Consider the following 19,321-nt stretch of genomic DNA (forward strand, 5'->3'; position numbering starts at 1 on the left):
TTTCCATGTGGTACGTTTGTCTAGGGACACATGGCTGAAGTGACATTCAGTTGCAGAGCAATATGGGTGTTTGCAAATTCCCTGTAGACAAAGAGAAGAATGTGTTACAATGTCCACGGTCACCAAGGAAACATGAGACAGCAGGCAATGTGGCAGGCAGCAGGCTGGCCAGAGGGCATATCAGTGGCAGTAAAAATGCAGTGCACAATAGGCAGTGCCTTTATAATTGGTGTGTGTAGACCACTACTCCCTTCACAATGTCTAGAGAACATTACCTAAAATGCATACTGGAGCATTAATGTGACTACAGTACCCTGCAGGATTTCCTCCATGCTGTAGTACACTTCTACATGTTGTAGTTACACAAGTATGTACTGTACACTGAGCACAACACTCATTACTTCTGCCTCCATGCATTTGGTTATTAAAGCTGTGAGCATGGCAATGTGCGCTTCTCTTTGCCCAGAGGGAATTTGGAAATGGCTATATTTCTCTGCAGCTGAATGTCACTTCAGCCATGTATCCCCAGCCAAATGTACCACAGTCTCGCTGCCTAGGTGCCTGAACCCCCTAAAACCAGTATGATCTTGTTCATTATTTGACTTCTGATGCTGAAAAAAAAAACAATTTAAGATTCAACAACCTGCAAAATGAAATAACATCTTTTACAAAATCTTGTTCAGGTACCAAATAAAAACCCAAGCCTTTATTTAGTAAATCCAGTTCAACACCAGATAATTGTGTAGATGAAATAATATGAACATTCTGACTGAATGCTATTTGGGAACCCTTAATTGCATCCAAAGGGGTTGTCTCGGTGGTGATGTTTACGTCCAGCCCTTCTACATCCTCTAAAGGGGTAACATTTTTCTTTTTGGCTATGGGAGACGCTGAAGGTGTTCCTATATCAGTGTCTGTAACAGAAGAAAATTCTTCAGCTGAAGTTTCTGAAATGTTGTCATTCTGCTTAAACTAAACTATAGGTTCATAGATTAGTACTAAGCTAACTGCCCTTACGAGCCATTTTAAGCCTAGCCAATTGTCCCTTGTGAGACTCAGACCCTGCACCTTGTGTTTGTAAGGCAAACACCTTAACCATTAGGCCACCTTCCCAACCCAAATATAGATTTAAGTATAGATTTATAGATTAAGTATAGATTTCTTCCTTTTACGCTTACCTGAAACCCAACAATTGGTCCTTTTTTCTCGAAAGTTTAACAAACTTCTGGGAATTTAACTGTTTGCCATGTGAATAGTCTTTAGAATCCCTCTGAAATTTCTTAACCATACGTGATCTCAATTCTTTCTCAACTAACATGAGATCTTTGGTAAGCTGAATGAACTGCTCCCGGTATACCTGTTGTTCAAACAGTTTGCCAACTCACATAATTGTGAAACAGCAATTGTCAAACTGCCAATCCTTCCTTCATAAAAGTTCAATAAAGTTCTAACAAAAGACATAGATGCTGGCTGCTGGGCCTCCTGCCATTCACGAATCAAAACCTCATCAATCCCTTTAACATAGGGCTGAATATGAACAGAGAGACCCCTAGGAGTTTATGCCTTTTAAATTATAAGCTTTAAATAATTTGAGATGCCAATATCACCACAAGATGACAAGGTTGGTACGGTACTTGTTTCAAAAGAATTCACATCTTGTGACTGTTCAGAAACACCCACATCATCTTTATCTGATGCAAGCCTGTTAAGCAGCTGAATAAGATCCATCTCAACAGTTCAAGCAACCAAACAGATCTATTAGTGAAAAAAGGGCGCTCTAAAAATCTGTAAGTTTATCTCAAAATTTACAACCATATATGGCCCAACCCACACCGATGATCAACTAAGTGTGAAGACAATGTTCCCAGAAGTCTGTTGTATACCACCGGAATAAACAAACCAAGAGTACTTCTTTCATGAAGTCAAAACTTCATATAAAATAGCTCAAAAGTCAAACGAAAAAAGTTCACATTAAAATGTCCAACATGGAATAAAGTATCAACGCTGTAGCTCGTGACACTCAACCCCGAGGATGAATATGTTCACTCATCTGCCGTATACCCGATAAAATAAGGAATCCTGCCACCAACCAAACCTCCAACCAGACTTCAGTCTTACAGCCCTCTGATGGGACCTAGAATCACATTATGCATTTTTTGTTTAGTTTCTTGTAATTTCAGTTTTGTCATGGGTGCTAGTAAGTTAGACTCACTGATCCCTTTTAAGGTGACTCAGGTTGGTATTCTGTGTGCTGCTTGCTGTAGTACTGAGGCGATGGATCTACATGTAGTGTAAGATTAATAGAGAAGATGCTTTAAAGCAGGTCAGCTGCAAATTAGATGACAGAATAGTTATTTTGCATGTGGGATGTAACTAAATGTATCACTACAGTAAGAAATGACTAATTTTGCTGTTTTTCTTTTTCCTCAGTTTTGCAGATCCAATAATATGGAGTATCTTACTGGCAGAGTGTGGATTGGTCTATGGTTGATTATCATTGTTTTGCTTATGGTTGCTTTTGAGGGGAGTTTTCTTGTCCGGTATGTTTCTCGATTCACTCAGGAGATCTTTGCCTTCCTCATCTCCATCATCTTCATCTATGAGACTTTCTTCAAACTTGTGAAGGTATAGCATAAGTTATAAATTAGAACTGTATCATTCTGACAGAACAGCAGAATACCCATTTAAATAAATATCTATGAGCATGTTTGCAGTTTTGGCATCTCAGATTAAAGACTGTACAGTAATGTTCTATAAAAGCAGAAAATACTGAAGCTGCATCCTTGGGTAAATAGGAAGTTATAAATTACTGCTCCCTGTTTGCATGCAGTGTCCCATGCTTTGCATAGCAGTGATGGTAGGTTAACACTAGTGCATGTTAGCAATGGCATGTCATTTTGTCAAGAAATGAGGTCCATTATTTTTTAGTTGGACAGAATGTGGTATTGCAGTGAGGTACAGTGGAAATAAAAAGTGTACACACCCGTGTTAAAATGCCAGGTTTTTGTGATATAAAAAAAACGAGAAATTAGTAAATTATTTCAAAACTTTTCCCACCTTTAATGTGACCTATAACCTGTACAATACAATTGAAAAATAAATAAATCTGTTTGGGGGGAAAAAATATAAAAAAATAAAAAATGTACAATGAGCTGGTTGTATAAGTGTGCACACCCTTAAACTAATACTTTGTTGTGTGTACACCCTTAAACTAATACTTTGTTGAAGCACCTTTTGATTTAATTACAGCATTCGGTCTTCTTGGGTAGAAGTCTATCAGCATGGCACATCTTGACTTAGCAATATTTGCCCACTCTTCCTTGCAAAAGCGTCCCACATCTATCAGATTGCGAGGGTATCTCTTGTGCACAGCCCTCTTCAGATCACCCCACAGATTTTCTATTGGATTTAGGTCTGGGCTGTGGCTGGGCCATTCCAGAACTTTAATTTTCTTCTGGTGAAGCCATTCTTTAGTTGGTTTGTAGGTATGCTTGGGGTCATTGTCGTGTTGAAAGGTGAAATTCCTCTTCACTTTCTACTTTCTAGCAGATGCCTGAAGGTTTTGGGCCAAAAGTGACTGGTATTTGGAACTGTTTATAATTCCCTCCACCTTGACTAAAAACCCCAGTTACAGCTGAAGAAATGCAACCCCAAAGCATGATACTGCCACCATCATGCTTCATCATGGGATGGTGTTCTTTTGGTGATGCGAAACGTTGTTTTTGCGCCAAACATACCTTTTGGAATTGTGGCCAAAAAGTTCAACCTTGGTCTCATCAGACCATAACACATTGTCCCACATGCATTTAGGAGACTTGATCTATTGTTTTGCAAGTTTTAGCCAGGCCTGGATGTTTTTCCTGTATAAGAAAAGGCTTCCATCTTGCAACCCTACCCCATAGTCCAGACATATGGAGAATGCGGAAGATTGTTGTCACCTATACTACACAACCAGTAGTTGCCAGAAATTCCTGCAGCTCCTTCAGTGTTGCTGTAGGTCTCTTGGCAGACTCCCTAACCAGTTTTCATCTTGTCCTTTCATCAATTTTGGAGGAGCATCCAGTTCTTTGCAATGTCACTGTTGTCCTATATTTTCTCCACTTTTTGATGACTGCCTTCACTGTGTTCCATGGTATATCCAATGCTTTGGAAATTTTTTTGTACCCTTCTCCTGATTGATACCTTTCAACAATGACTTCCCTTTGATGCTTTGTAAACTGTCTGCGAACCATGACTTTTGCTGTAGCAGACAACTGAGTAAATGTCAGGAAAATCCTACTAGAACAGCTGAACTTTATTTGGGGTTAATCAGAGTCTCTTCATGGATGGCAGGTGTGTACCCAAGAAGACTGAATGCTGTAATTATATCAAAAGGTGCTTCAACATATTAGATGTGCACACTTATGTAACCAGCTTATTGTACATTTTTTATTTTTTGTATTTTTTACCCTAACAGATTTGTTTTTCAATTGAATTGTACAGGTTATAGGTCACATTAAAGGTATGAAAAGTTTTGAAATGATTTATTGTGGTCTCAAGGGGTGTTTTCACTTTTTATATCCACTGTAACTTTTTTCATTCTCTTCTCCCAGTCTGCATCAGCCCCTTCCTTGACCACTGGGGTAAGGTTTGGCCAGAAGGGGGCCATAACTCACAGACATAAGGGGTGGCCTGGGGTTTTCTCTAGTTTCTTCCATCCCTAATGCACACACCCTGAGAGGCATAGAGTTGGGGCATGCAGAGGGATGGCAGTGAAGAATGTCCCTTCATGTCCACAAGGGGTGTTGCCTTCAAGCATTGTTTCCCAAGGCCCAAAAAGTAAGCTTCCCTGTCTCTTCCAGGAAGTTAACACCTCCCAGTATGCTTACGAGTATGCACAACCCCCCATCACCATCCCCACCCCACCTCGGGAGTGGTGAGTGGACCATGGCATTTTCCTCCTCCCCATCCTGCTTGGCATTTCCAGTGCCAGAACCAATAGGCAGCCGTCAATCACCTGGAATACAGTCAGGAATCTATCCCCTACACAAGAGAGCCAGGTTAGCAGTGATTTAATTGTAGAAAAGTAATACCTAGCTAAGCTGAAATTACAAAGGGTACAGTTGTGCCTGTTTAGATGGTTAGTACATCCTGCTATGCCTACAAGGTGCTAAGACTCAAAAGATACAAAGTCACCCATGCAGCTTCTTTCATTTTTGGGGAGGGTTCCTTTGTAGATTCTTGCAATTTGCCTTATCCTGAGCACATCTACAGCCTTCTGCTGTGACATTTCTGACACCTTTTCAGCTTACCCCTTATGTACTTGGAACAGTGTGTGTGGAGAAATGATTCAGGTGTCGAGGTATGGTGTCCTATTAGCTGTGAAGGCTTTATGCTATCCCCACCCACTCTCCCACCATTACCCAATGTACATACGTGTTACATGGCTAAAATCCTTAGTCTCCACCAAGAACTGTAGCCCTAAGTTGAATCCCCTCTTGGATAGCTGAGCTATCAAAAAATTCTGTTCAGTCCCTACCCTCCCTGTCTGAGTTCTTAGAGATTGGGCTTACTAGTCCATCTCAGACTTTGACTAGGTTGATGCATTGTAAATATTAGACGTGTACCCTACAGCTATTGGAATATTTTTTTTCTGTAATGCCTTCCCAGAGGCTGAGAGATTTCAATTACATGCATTTACTCAAAGGTGCTTCAGTAATTTGTCTTCTGTCTTGTGGCTGACACACACAAGGAATTTAGCATTAGTGTCAGAAAAATTTTCAGATATTTTAATTCTTTCTCTGCTCCTACAGTTTTACGAAGTAAATGTTCATATTACATACTGTTTTGCCTGAATTTCTGTAAATTTCATTCCATGTTCTGTTGTCAGAATAGTCCATCATTTCAGTGGGAAACTTGTTGGGTATAAAGTTCGGTCATCTGCCGATAATTTTTATCAACCTAGTTCTGTTTGCTGCTCAGTAAAAGTACACACACTGTAAAATTTGAGCAAAGCAGTGCGTCTGTCTTACAGTGGCAGGTCCTGTTTTTAGTATTAATTTGTATATGAACAATTTTGTCTTCATGTTAACTCTGGGCATGAAAAAAATAAATGGATTCTGGGAACTGTAACTTACATAAAACAGAGAACTTTACTGATGTTAATACCTCCCTGTTCTACTGATTTCATTATGTTTAACCTTTCATTATCTTAGTTTCACCCCCTGACTAATATGAATCCTGTGAATGTTTCTTCTCACAGCTATACACTTGTTTATCTGTTGCTTGAAGAGTAACAATGAGAGAGAAACAGCCCAAATAGGTGACACTTGGGACAGAATAATGGGTGTGCCTTATTTTTAACATGTTTTAACAGTTGCAGTAGTGACACACACAGATGCCCGTACTTTAATGGAAAATAAACCATTTCTCATTTTCATGCAGTGCATCCTTTTAACATTCATCGACTCCATCTTTACACAAATTGCTCAATTCATGCCATCTTTAAACTGCACTCCTCCTCCTGAAGTTGAACATTATTCTACATGTGTTGTTCCAACAAAATCCATTTATCTCTATGTAGTTTGCTCCTTCCATTTTCTAAAGATCTCCCGTCCTTTTCTTTTATCTCGTATACAGTGTTCAGTACCTCATCTACAGTTTGTTTATATTTTGATTTCCATTTCTAATTACTTTTTGGCAGCCAATAACATTAAACTTAGGGCCTTAATATGTCTAGGCAAGTCAAATCCATGTGCCCCGCTCATAAGAACCAATGACTGCCAAGTCATTACACTCTTTCTCATCCCATTTGCTGTCTATCTGAGGAAGAATTCTTTGACTTCTCATTGGAGTATAAAAACACTTATGTAATAGTTCCAAGCTAAAAATTCTAAATCTTCTGAGCTTTTGCACACTTGGGAGACATACTGATGTCCTCCCATTGTTCTATGCAAATTGCCTTTCTATTCTCATCTTTATATTTTCTAATCCTTTCTGATTGATTATTATGGATATAATGCAGTATTTTATATGCCGTACTGATTATCCCTTTTTAACAGCAAATTCTGTTCTGGGGTCAACTAAAATCTCTACCAGTGCTGGTCTTTACTTTGTCCAGTTTTTATATTTTCCACAGTTGGCCATCATACTCACTTGGTTGTGCCCATAAAATGTGTCATACTGTCGACCTGCCAATGTTGCAGTGATTTGGAATAGATGCCTTTGTTGAGGTGGAAATTATGTTGTCACTCAACTGTCTGCTAATAGTGCACTTTTTTGTTAACTAGCTAAACCTGCTAGGTGCAAATACTTGTTTACAGGTGTACATGTAACTGAGAAGCACTGTCTAATTATGTGACTTGGTGGGACCCTTACATTAGGCAAATGGGGCACAGGGAATGGAACTTGGGAGTACAGGATGAAACTTATTAGCAGCTCATGACCTTGACACTACACAAAATTTCCATTTGTTTTGATGACTCACTTTCCGTAATCTCTAATCTCCAGATTTGTAAACAGTGGCAGTTCAGTAGCTAAAATAATGGGAGGGCAGTAATTGCTTTTTTTTTATAGTACTACAGTGTTTTAGTTTTCAATCATGTCTAAGATAAATTGCATACTAAATGCTCTTTCTTTACAGATCTTTAAGGAGCATCCACTGCAGAACTGCGGAAGTGAACCGAATGGTACTGCCATCAATAACACTACAACTTTTTACAGCAACACTACAGAATCTACACCAACTAAAATCACAGGGCAGCCCAATACCGCCCTGCTGTCCTTGGTTCTCATGGCGGGAACTTTTTTCATTGCTTTCTTTCTCCGAAAATTCAAGAACAGCCGTTTCTTTCCTGGCAGGGTAGGTCATTTCTATGCAATTGCCTCCATTGGCCAGTTACAGAGAACATGATGGGTATATGTTCCCTTGTTAGGTAAATTAATCAACAGGATATGTATAACTGTGTATTACTCTGTACTACCATAATTTCTGTAACAAGTCTCAATGCACGAGGTAATGCCGAGAACCCTTACACTATTCAGAAGCAGTGTTACAATCTTTCTGCGTCTGATAGTCAGACTGTTTTTTTAATAGAAAACAATGGGTGGGAGATTGGAATAATGGTTAAGGTGTTTACCTTACAAAACACAAGGTGCAGGATTTGATTCTTACATGGAGTAATTGGCTAGGCTTAAAATGGCCCATAAATGCAGTTAGCATAGTACTAATCTATGAACCTATGTGGTTCTGTCATGGGAAAGATTTTTGGTTAGTCAACAAAGGTGTAGTAAATCAAATCTGATTCATAGTCACTTTGGAAAAACTACAGGCAAAGTTTGAAAATGGGTCTTTTCATGGTAAATCTTTTGTCATTTAACAGGTTAAATAATGAATGCATGAGTATGTGGTTGTGGTCTCTTCAGATAAGCAGGAAGTACGGTAAGAGTTTTTACTGCTACTTAAATATGGTACGAATCCATTACCCTGAATAGTTGAATGACATGTGATCAGTCATGGCTTGTAATGTTATAGCAAATTAGAGGGTAGCAGGAAGCAAATATGGGTGGAATTAACTGGAACTGGATGGAGACTATTTTTGTGCTGGTCAGTGGCTGAACCCAGCTGCTATGTGATAATAGTTTCATCCAGAGACTACCTTAGTACTGATCATTACAGACATTTTATTGACTTTTACAAACATCAAATATTCTACTGTGGTCAGAAAAAAATAGTTACAGTAATGATTTTGATGTTTTTTTCTCAGAGACGCACTATAGCCCTTCTATGTAAGATGTGGATGGTTAAATGTGATGAGGAGACAGCAGGAAATAGTTTTTTCAAAAAAGAAAAAATGCTTTTTTGCCTGCCGATTATGGCTGCTTTGACTGTGCCCACCTCAGATGTTTGATTGTGATAAGATGAATCAATGAATGCATAATGCCAAAAGTATTGTATTTTAGCACTTTGTTGTTAAATGCATAAACTGCAGACCCCTTGTGCATACACAAAAAACAGGTGTACCTGCTAACTGAAGCCAGTTTGACAGTGTATACCTCTGATGCTTGAATTCAGATAAAGTATTTAATAAGTAATGGCCACAGTAATTGCTTTCAAACATACACAGGGTAAACCACTGCAACTCCCACACACATCAAATAAGCCACTCAGTTACAGGTATTATAATTGTATACACCTTAAATGTTGGATTGTGATAAAATAGATAAATACGTAACAAATGGTCATAGAAATGCATTTCCTGTCATTGCTGTCAGAGTTCAAACCATTGCAACTCACACACACATTCGCACAGATATGGCCACCATTTGTGGCCACTTCAACCGTGCACATTTTGAATACGTGATTATGGTCAAATGAATGAATATATAAATAATAACCTCAGTAATATAGTTCAGCTTTTTGCATTCAGATGCCTTATTCCGTATTGGGGAATACATCTAAATGCCAGATTGTTTTGAAAACAGCCTAGCTAAGTAAATCAACCTTCTTTTTTTTTTCTTAACAGGAACTAGTAATACATACATAGAATTCTGAGTCCCAAAACAGGAGAATGTATTTTTGAGGAAAGGAAAAAATAAATACATTTAAAACAAAATGTTTAAACAGATTTTTCATTTGGAGGGGCTGCTGCCCATCAGCTTAGTGTTAGGAACTGCCACATTTCATGTTAAATAACTGCAGCCCTAGTAACACTGTGTCATTCTGTCAGAGAACACACAAGACCTTTTTGTAGTTGTTTTTGGTTCTACATGGCTGTTGCTGGTTTCCATCTTTACTATGCCTGTTCTCAGTGATTCTTTACCCTACATTTCCCAAAGCTTCAGTGGTTCCCAGGTGTGTGATTCATGCTGGGTAATTCTTCCTACTGGGGTGTGTTTCACTGAGGCAGTTTAAAGTAATGAGCAAGACAACATGGCTGCATCTCACTGTATAAAACATAGAAACATAATAAAGTTGCCTTACAGCAGAATAAATGAATGCCACTTTGCAGTTTGTTGAAGAATGGTGGGCCTGATTTAATTGTACGAGACCATTTCATCCATCTGCCTAGAAGTGCCAAAGCTTTGCTAACCACCGCACGCAAACTCACCTATATAGCAGGCAAGCACAGCAGTGTCGTTAATTTTCCCCAGAAGCCAGTAGAAAGCAATAGGGTCAACCTGTGATATTCTCCCTTCTGACTTAATATTGAAGTTTTACACTTTGCTATACAAGTAGTGAGGTGCACCCGTCAAAGACTATAAGCAAGCATACTTCTTGAATTTCCATACTCCTCTCACATATCTTGCCCCTTTTGGAGACTGACAGAAACATGTAGACGTAATGTCTAAAGAATGTAGGTTCAACTGCTTTTGGTAAATTATTTCCAAAAAGAGATGAAGATATTCTGATGCGCATGTTGGTGAAAGTTTTACAAGTTCTTTTCTCAAAGTTCCTCAGTCCATTTAGCCTTAAGCCATGCTTTGGTTGTTGTTCCTTTTGATGTTTATTTGAAGGTATGCAGACATATTGTGGAGATTTTTCAGCCAACATTGCCAACCTTTTTCAAAGATATCATTACCTTTCCATTTCTGTATATCATCCTTTTTTGCTGATTAAAATGGTAAAACCTCAGTCAAGCATACTACTTTTTGTGGGTCTATATCACTTTGTCGAAAGCTTAATTCCACGAATGCTTATTCATTGACACTTAATAGTCGAACACCCTTTCATTGAACATTTACATCATTGAAATTTTTTCCTGGGGAATGAAACTACTTGGCCACCAGTGCAATCGCAACAAACGCATTATTTTAAATTCACCGGTTGGGGGTTCTCCCCCTCACCCATAACATGGGGGGGCTGCCCCCCCCCAGTTATATATACCAACTCCTAGATTGCACTACATTGGGGGAAAAGGGTAAATTTGTAATGACTGCCAACTAACTCCCTTCCCTAGGAAAAAGTTTTGATGATGTAAATGTTTGATGAAAGGGTATTCAATTAGGGTTTGATGAATAGGCGTCTGTGGAATTAAGCTTTTGAGGAAATGATAGATGCTCTATTTTTCCATAAGCAAGTCACATGACTATATCATATTACTCACTATTTCAGTGTGAATATCTTTTGCATGTGCCATATCAGAAGGCCCTTCTGTGCCTGCAGTATCAACTGTGTGCAGAAATGTCAAACTGTATTAGTTGTTTTTTCCTTTAGTTTTACTAACCTGCTGCAAGATTTCAGTTTTGGGTCGCATCATATTTTGTGTCGACAAATTTTATGGTTTGACTTTTTCTTTTAACATTCTGCCTGCTGCCTTGTACTGCTTTACTCAGTCAATAACATATTCTTCTTTGCTCATTTTAGAAGTCTGCATCTCATTTTCTTTATCCCCTTTCAGAGTTCAGTGGTGTAATTTCTGCAAAGTCGCACCTTGTCAATTTTTTATTTACATTTTCATCCTGTACTTCAATATTGCTTTACACAGCCTGGAAATGAGCAAATACCAGAACTCCAGTTTGGCCAGTGGTGACTTTTTGTTATGCACATTCAGCATTTTGCTTTGGTATAACCTGAGTCCCATTTCAGGTATTTAATTTGTGGTACAAAGTTGTTTCCATTGTGGACTTCCAAGATGGCAGCACACTAACCAACAGCTTAATTTCATCTCTCCCTCTGTGAAAAAAGAAACTGGGAAATAAGAGCTAGTAAATGTTCATCGTGCATACAGCTGCAGTCATTACAGATGGGTTCTCCTGCCGTCAGGCGGGTCCTCGGTCGGCCGAATTCCAAAGTCTAGGTCCGGCGTCGGTTGTTGTCGCCTTCTTTCCTGACGTCAGTGCGACAGGGGTATACAAGACACAGCCGACGCCATTTTCTTCAGTCTTTTTTGCCGCACGGTACCCGAAGCAGAAGCAGTTCGCAAGTGCCGGTCGGCCAGCTCCTGAAATTACGAAAATTTGGAAACCGAAGTCTTCTTTAAAGCTAAGTACCCGTTGAAACTTTTCTTGCCTCAGACCGATGTCAGACAAAGTTAACAATTGTATTTCTTGTGGGAAGCAAATACCGCATAAGGATTTCCATTCCCTCTGTATACCTTGTTTAGGCCCAGACCACGACGTCTCGGGCTGTCGCTTTTGTGCTACTTTCAATAAACACACTATTAAGCGTCGGGCGGAGTTCGCCCAGCACTTTTTTGGTAAAGCTTTTAACTATAAAATGTCGTCGGAGACTCCGACTACTGTTTTGTCCAAAAACCGCAAGGACAAAGACCGACACGCGAGGTCCGCGGTCTCCACCGACACCACGCCAAAACCGGCTACACGTGGTCCGGTTCTCAGCGAGGCGCCTACGCAGCCCCTGACTACCGACGACACTTCTCTGGCGGTGTCCTCTGTAACTGAGCCCGCAGGTTCCTCGGCCCACACCCTGACTACAGCTACCGAAGCCACTGTGAGTGTTGAGCCTCTTAATGTGGACAGGTCCACTTCCACCCATGGTGTCTTCAGACCTCTGTCTTCCTTTTCCATCAAGGCCTTTACTAAGTCTAAATCAGCCATGCATTCCAAGAGGCCTGTTGCACAGGGCCCATCTCCAGGCCCCATGCCTAAAAAGCAGATGCTCAAAAAGGCTGAGGATTTAATTACTCTTATCAGGGGTTCCCAACCCCCACCGGACAAGAGACCCAGAGTGGAGGAAGAATCTCCCTCTTCTGACCAGGGCTCCATTATTTCAGAACATTCTGATGAAGAGGAACATTCGTACTCCCCTTTTGAAGATTCTGATGCAGAGCAGTCCATTCCTTCTGTATCCCCCCCAGGGGATTTCTCATTCGGGGAAACCTTGCATACCTTGAGGGAACACTTCCATTGGGAAGGCCAAGATTTTTCAGATTCCAAGAAAAGGCTTAGGGAATTTATTTTGCTACCTCAGCACAGACCTCTGGCGATACCTCCTGTCTTGGACATACTTGATGATGTTTACTCGGAGGCTTGCCTTAATCCGGATTCCCTGCCTCCTACCCCAGTCAAGCCTGATAGGTACTACAGAGTTCCTAACTCACACCAATTTCTTTACAAAAGCCATAATGCTGACCCAGAAACCATTTCTCAAGGCCCCAAGGGAATGAAGGCCTCTACTGCTAAGAATCCATTACCTCCCGAGAGAGAGTCTAGATCCTTAGAAAGGTGGGGAAAAAAGGTATACACCTCGGCCACCCTAGCCATGAGGGCCTTAAATTGTCAGTTCCATATGCTTAAATATCAGCAGTTTCTGTTATCACAATTAAAGAATAAAATGTCACAACCTGAACAACCATATTTGAAGGAGTTGCAGGATATGATGCATAGTGCAGAACAAGTGGGTAAGCACACCTTACAATGTGGTTATGATGCTCTAGAGGCCTCAAGTAGAGCTGCTGTTACAGGATCAGTCATTCGTAGACATGCCTGGCTTAGGGAACAAACCATGCCTGATCATGTTAAAGCTAAATTACTAGATGCTCCTTTATAAAAGGATGTATTATTTGGTACTAATGCTGAGGAGATACTACGGAAAATGGAAGAAAAAGCTAAATCTATGCAAACTGGTAAAGCTTTTCTACAGGTGCAACCACCACGTTTTAGTAGAAATTGGCCTTCAAAAAAATGGTCCTTTCCAGCCACGGACAAGCCCCAAAGAGGTAGATACAGGCGCACAAGGGGCAGAGGACAATCTCAAGGATCATATAGAGGCAGACAATGGCAATCTCCAGCACCAAGAGGTGGCGAAGACAGTGCACAGCAATACAGGAAACAAACCCAATGATTTTCCCCTTTGCACGCCAAGCAAGGCTCAAGTGGCAGCACCCTTGGGAGGAAAGCTGGCATTATTTTCAAAAAATTGGTATATTGTCACAAAAGACAAATGGATCCTGGACATTATAAACAGAGGCTACAGATTTCATTTTCACACTGTTCCAAAAATGAGAGGCATGCCGAACCTGCCACACAATCAAAGGGCAGAGGCTCAAATACAAATTTCAAAGCTCATGGACATGAAAGCTATTCAAGAGGTACCTACTCACGAACAAGGTCAAGGTTTTTATTCCAGACTATTCCTGGTACCAAGGAAGGAACCGATTGGAGACCCATTTTGGACTTATCCATCCTAAACACATTTCTACTCGTACCAAAATTCAAGATGCTCACCTTACAGCAGCTTCTTACCATGCTGGGCAAGGAGTCTTGGCTGGTAACATTGGACCTCAAGGAGGCATACCTGCATGTCCCAATCAGACAAAGCTGCAGAAGATACCTCAGATTTCTTGCAGGTTCAATCCACTATCAATTCTCTGCATTGCCCTTTGGCTTAACTACTGCGCCCAGAGTATTCACGAAATGCCTGGCATCAGTAATTGCCTACTACAGACTTCAAGGGATACAAATATACCCTTATTTGGACGATTGCCTGATCCAAGCGGACAGCAAACACATACTTCTGGAACATCTGGCTTATGTAACACGGTTATTGAATTCTCTGGGATACACAGTCAACAAAGAGAAATCCAGGCTAACACCATCTCAGAAAATAATTTTCCTGGGTGCCAACTTGGACAGAAACAGCCAGATGGCCATTCTTACGCCAGAAAAACAGGGGCAACTAACTCAGTACTTCAAGATACTAGCAAATTGTACCAGGCTAACTGCAAGGAAAATCCTGCAGGCTCTGGGATTCATGGCATCTTGCATTCTTCTAATCCCATGTGCAAAGTTGCATATGAGGAAACTTCAATGGTACCTAAAAAACCTATGGTCTCAACACAGCCACAGTTTGGAAACAATAATACCACTAATTCCATGTTTGCAAAAGGAATTTCTATGGTGGGCCCAAGCATGCCAAACAAACACAGGTCTACCATTCTGCAAGACTCAAGCAAATCAAGTCATCACAACAGACGCCTCAGACTACGCCTGGGGGGCACACATGACAGACAGGTGCATTCAGGGCAAATGGTCCCAAAAGGAAAAGCACCTTCACATCAATCAAAAGGAAATGCTAGCAGTGATAAATGCAATTGCAGCTTTCAAGGACCTCCTGCATCCAGGGCAATTATTGATAAGAACAGACAACACCACAGTAATGTGGTACGTAAACAAGGAGGAACACATTCATACCCCCTGTGCAGGCTGGCCATGTCACTTTGGAACATGGCTCTGGAATGGCAAATCGAGCTTCAAGCACAGTACGTGCCAGGTATGGAAAACATGCTGGCAGACAATCTAAGCAGAAATATGACAGACCCGCACGAATGGAAGTTGCATCCGCAAGTGTTTACAAAGATAATCCAAGCGTGGGGAAGGCCAGACATAGATCTCTTTGCCTCCCACAAAAATCATCAATTGACAAAATTCTGCTCATGGACATTTCATCCTAAGGCCAGGAGAGTGGACGCCCTTTCTTTCAGTTGGGCAGCACGGACAGTCTACGCCTTCCCACCTTTTCCTCTACTGCCCAAGGTGCTCTTGAAAGCAAGAGCAGACAGACCAAAGATGATACTGATTGCTCCAGACTGGCCAAGACAACACTGGTACCCACTCCTGAGGAGCCTAACACATTCTCCTCCCTGGACTCTACCTCTAATGCCTCTTCTTCTGACTCAGCACAGCTACAGAACTCTTCACAGTCAGCTGAAAACACTCAATCTGGCTGCATGGAAAATTCCTTAACACCACAACAGACCCTACTCTCCAAGGAGGTGCAGGATGTCATTTTGGAGGCCAGAAGGCCATCTACTAGAAAAGCTTACTCCGCAAAATGGAAACGGTTTTGCGCTTGGAATGAGAAAAAGGGCCAAGATCCTAGAAAACTGAATTTGCCTCAGATATTACAGTATCTGGCTGAGCTGCTGAACAGTGGACTTTCATTTTCCTCCATCAAAATCCATGCCTCAGCCATTTCTGCAGAATACAACACCGATCCACCCTTATTCTCTCACCCACTCTTAAGACAGTTCCTCAGAGGGGCTAAGAATATAAGACCTCCAAGGAAACAACCAATACCAGCCTGGGATCTTAATTACATTCTAGAAGAATTAACATTGCCTCCCTTTGAACCAGCTGCCTCAACAGATTTGCAATATTTGTCCTGGAAAACAGCTTTCCTTCTGGCTATTGCTCGTAGGGTCTTGGAACTACAAGCCCTCATGGCTTTGCAGCCCTTTCTCATCTTCCATCAGGACATGGTTTCCCTACGAACCAACCCGTCATTTATGCCTAAGGTAGTATCCAGGGTAGCTTTAAATCAGGCCATACACTTACCTACCTTTTACCCCAATCCTCAAAACAAAGGGGAAAGGCTGCTACATTCCTTAGACATCCATAGACAGCTGCGTTACTATTTGGACAGAACAAAGCCTTTCAGGAAATCAGAACAACTCTTTGTGTCCTATGCTGTAGGAGCTCAAGGGAAGCCAATTTCCAAACAGACAATTTCAAAATGGATAGGCCACTGCATACGGTTTTGTTACTCCTTTCATGGTAAATCTGTACCTGCAGGCATCAGATCCCACTCCACAAGGGCCACAGCTACCTCTGCAGCCTTCCTCAGAGGAGTCCTTACCAAAGATATTTTGGAGGCAGCCACTTGGAGTTCTGTGCATACCTTCACTAAACACTACCACCTACCTTTATACTCCAAAACTAGAGCAGGCTTTGCCACTGCTGTGTTGCAGGGCATTCTGGCTCCTCCCAGTTCCACCTAGTGCCTACCACCCTGTGCGTAGCTTTGGGATTCTACCCATCTGTAATGACTGCAGCTGTATGCACGATGAACATAGTACAGTTTTGTACCTACCATAAATGTAGATGTTCGAGTGCTAATACAGCTGCAGTCCATGTTACCCTCCCTCCTTCCCCTCTTGGTACAGGCCTAGTGGCTAACTCCTCCTCTTACAATCTGATTGGGTTATCCTTCTATGGTGTTTTTGCTTGCAACTACTGATTTTTGATTATATTGCATTGCATGATTATATATGAATTATGTATTGCCTTCCTTCTGGGGTCACCTGACATCTGGGGCAAGAAAGACTGAAGAAAATGGCGTCGGCTGTGTCTTATATACCTCTGTCGCACTGACGTCAGGAAAGAAGGCGACAACAACTGATGCCGGACCTAGACTTTTTGGAATTCGGCCGACCGAGGACCCGCCTGACGGCAGGAGAACCCATCTGTAATGACTGCAGCTGTATTAGCAGTCGAACATCTACATTTATGGTAGGTACAAAACTGTACTTTCTGCCAGCTTGAGTAAAATTCAGTTGCTGGCTAGTAGTTATATTTCTGGATGCCAGCAAAGAAGAAATTTAGAGAACCTGATAGAAAATCAACTAGAAATGATGAAGAGAAAACACTGACTATGAAGAATCCTGTAGCTGTTAAGCTAAAAGCAGTTCAAGCTTCAACTTTGGCACAAGAGATGGCTTCTAGTAATTTAGAGGAAAAAACACATCAAATGTACTCAGAGCAATTACTACTATTCTCTGCAAACGTAGGTCCTCCCCACTTACCTTTATTGTTAAGTCAAACAATGGCACCATCATATCTCCTGATCCCTCCACCAAACTATTAGGGGTATTAATTGATAACCTTAAGTTTGATGTCCATACTGTAACCATACTATAAAAATAGTCGATAAAAAACTTGGCTCTCTATACAAGATTAAACCCTTCCTTACCCCACTAGCTAGGACTGCCCGCATCCACTTACTCTCTACCCTCCTTTACGCCTCCCCCATATTTACAAACTTGAGTAAAAATGACCTTAAACTGGCAAGCTCCTGTAATAACATTGCTAGATTTGCCACTGAAGCTGTATACAGACCCCACCACTGTCATAACTTGAGTCAGTTAGGATGGTTAGAATTGCTTAATCAATTACAATACAATCAAATAATTGCACATAAAATTCTTTACCAACCTGATAACACTGCCATACTTAATAACATTATCATCCCATACAACGACCTTAAGACCCTACGCTTATCCAACAGGCTTCTAGTGCAAACAGTTAAAACCAACAACACAGCTGGTGACACTTTGTTCTCTAACTCTGTTATCAAAACCTGGAACTCACTGCCTACTGTTCTTACTTTGGTTTCCTCCATAACCGTATTCAAAAATAACCTTAAACAGTACTTCAAAACACGTTGGCTGTGTCCCTGTACTTACCCTGACTAACTCTCTCCTATATCCCTAGGTTCAAGGACACTTTTTTGTTGTACTAAGATTGAATGTTCTGTTAACTCATGAACTGTGTATACTTTAACATGTGAGACTTTGTCATTGTATACGTTTAGTCTAGCGTATTATTCAAATGATTTCACTATGTGTATCTTTCATGTATAAATGTAATGCACATTTTATGCCTATGGTTGGAGCTTTTCTCCCCGGGCCTCTGCTGAAAATGGACATATATCCAGTTGGACTAGCCCGGTCAACAAATGTAAAATAAAATAAATAAATAATAAAATAAATGAAACACCGAATCAGTATATCAACTGAAATAACAAAAGGCTGGAAAAATTAGAAGAAGCTTTAACTAGCTGTTTAGATGAACTCATAAAACTGGAAAGATCAGGCGATGAAATGAAGAAAAGGCTGGCCATGAGACTTCTCAAGAAGCACTGTTTCAAAAAATGGTCGAGTTAGAAGACAGAGCATGCAGAGAAAACATAAGATTTTCTGGTGCACTAGAGAAAGTGGAAGGAACAAACTGTATTAATGTTATGAAAGCACAAGCAACTGGTCTGATATTCCACAGCAGAATTTGTTAATTTAAAGGACACATCAGGTGTATGCTCCAAACCTGGCCATGAGAAAGCAAGTAAGCCCTGTAATTAGTTATGATGCAATCATACCTTTAGAAGTAGTTGATCCTGACATAACTGTGGCAGAAGGGCAAAGTATTAAAATTTGGAGACACTGGAGTTTTTGTGGAAAATAAGTATTCACTGTACACAAGATAAAAGAGAAGTAAATACAGTCAAGGAATGTCAAGGGACAGGTGAGATTTAAGATGCTGTATCCATGTCTTCAGAATATTTTTTCGTGGAGGATCAAGTACATTTTTAAGCTGAACAGGTTAGGGAGGAAATAGAAAAGTTTCATTCAACAAAAAGTGAGCCATCAAACAGAAGGGGGCCCTACTTCTCATTATTCTGATAATAAGCCTCAAAGACTTTGCCTATGAAACCTTTGTAAATGTTCCAAAGGAAAATGCTTGAGAGACAAAAAAAAAAAGCACAGGAGTTGTCTAGGAGTCTAAAGTACCTTGGACTTAAACCAGTCTGGTGTTGGGACATGGAAAT

General features: G+C 40.7%; 1 protein-coding gene across 4 annotated transcripts in view; it reads left to right on the forward strand.

Moving 5' to 3' along the window:
- SLC4A2 (solute carrier family 4 member 2) overlaps positions 1-19,321 on the forward strand; it is a 2,370,566-nt gene that overhangs the window by 2,049,401 nt on the left and 301,844 nt on the right. For all 4 annotated transcript variants that reach the window (XM_044067584.1, XM_044067586.1, XM_044067587.1 and 1 more), the window contains 2 exons: positions 2,431-2,625; positions 7,622-7,840. In XM_044067584.1, coding sequence (XP_043923519.1) covers positions 2,431-2,625; positions 7,622-7,840 — 414 coding nt within the window. The remainder of the gene's footprint in view (positions 1-2,430; positions 2,626-7,621; positions 7,841-19,321) is intronic.

The sequence above is a fragment of the Protopterus annectens genome, chromosome 3.part1, assembly GCF_019279795.1.
Source record: "Protopterus annectens isolate FY-2018-M chromosome 3.part1, PAN1.0, whole genome shotgun sequence".
Classification (NCBI taxonomy): Eukaryota; Metazoa; Chordata; order Ceratodontiformes; family Protopteridae; genus Protopterus; species Protopterus annectens.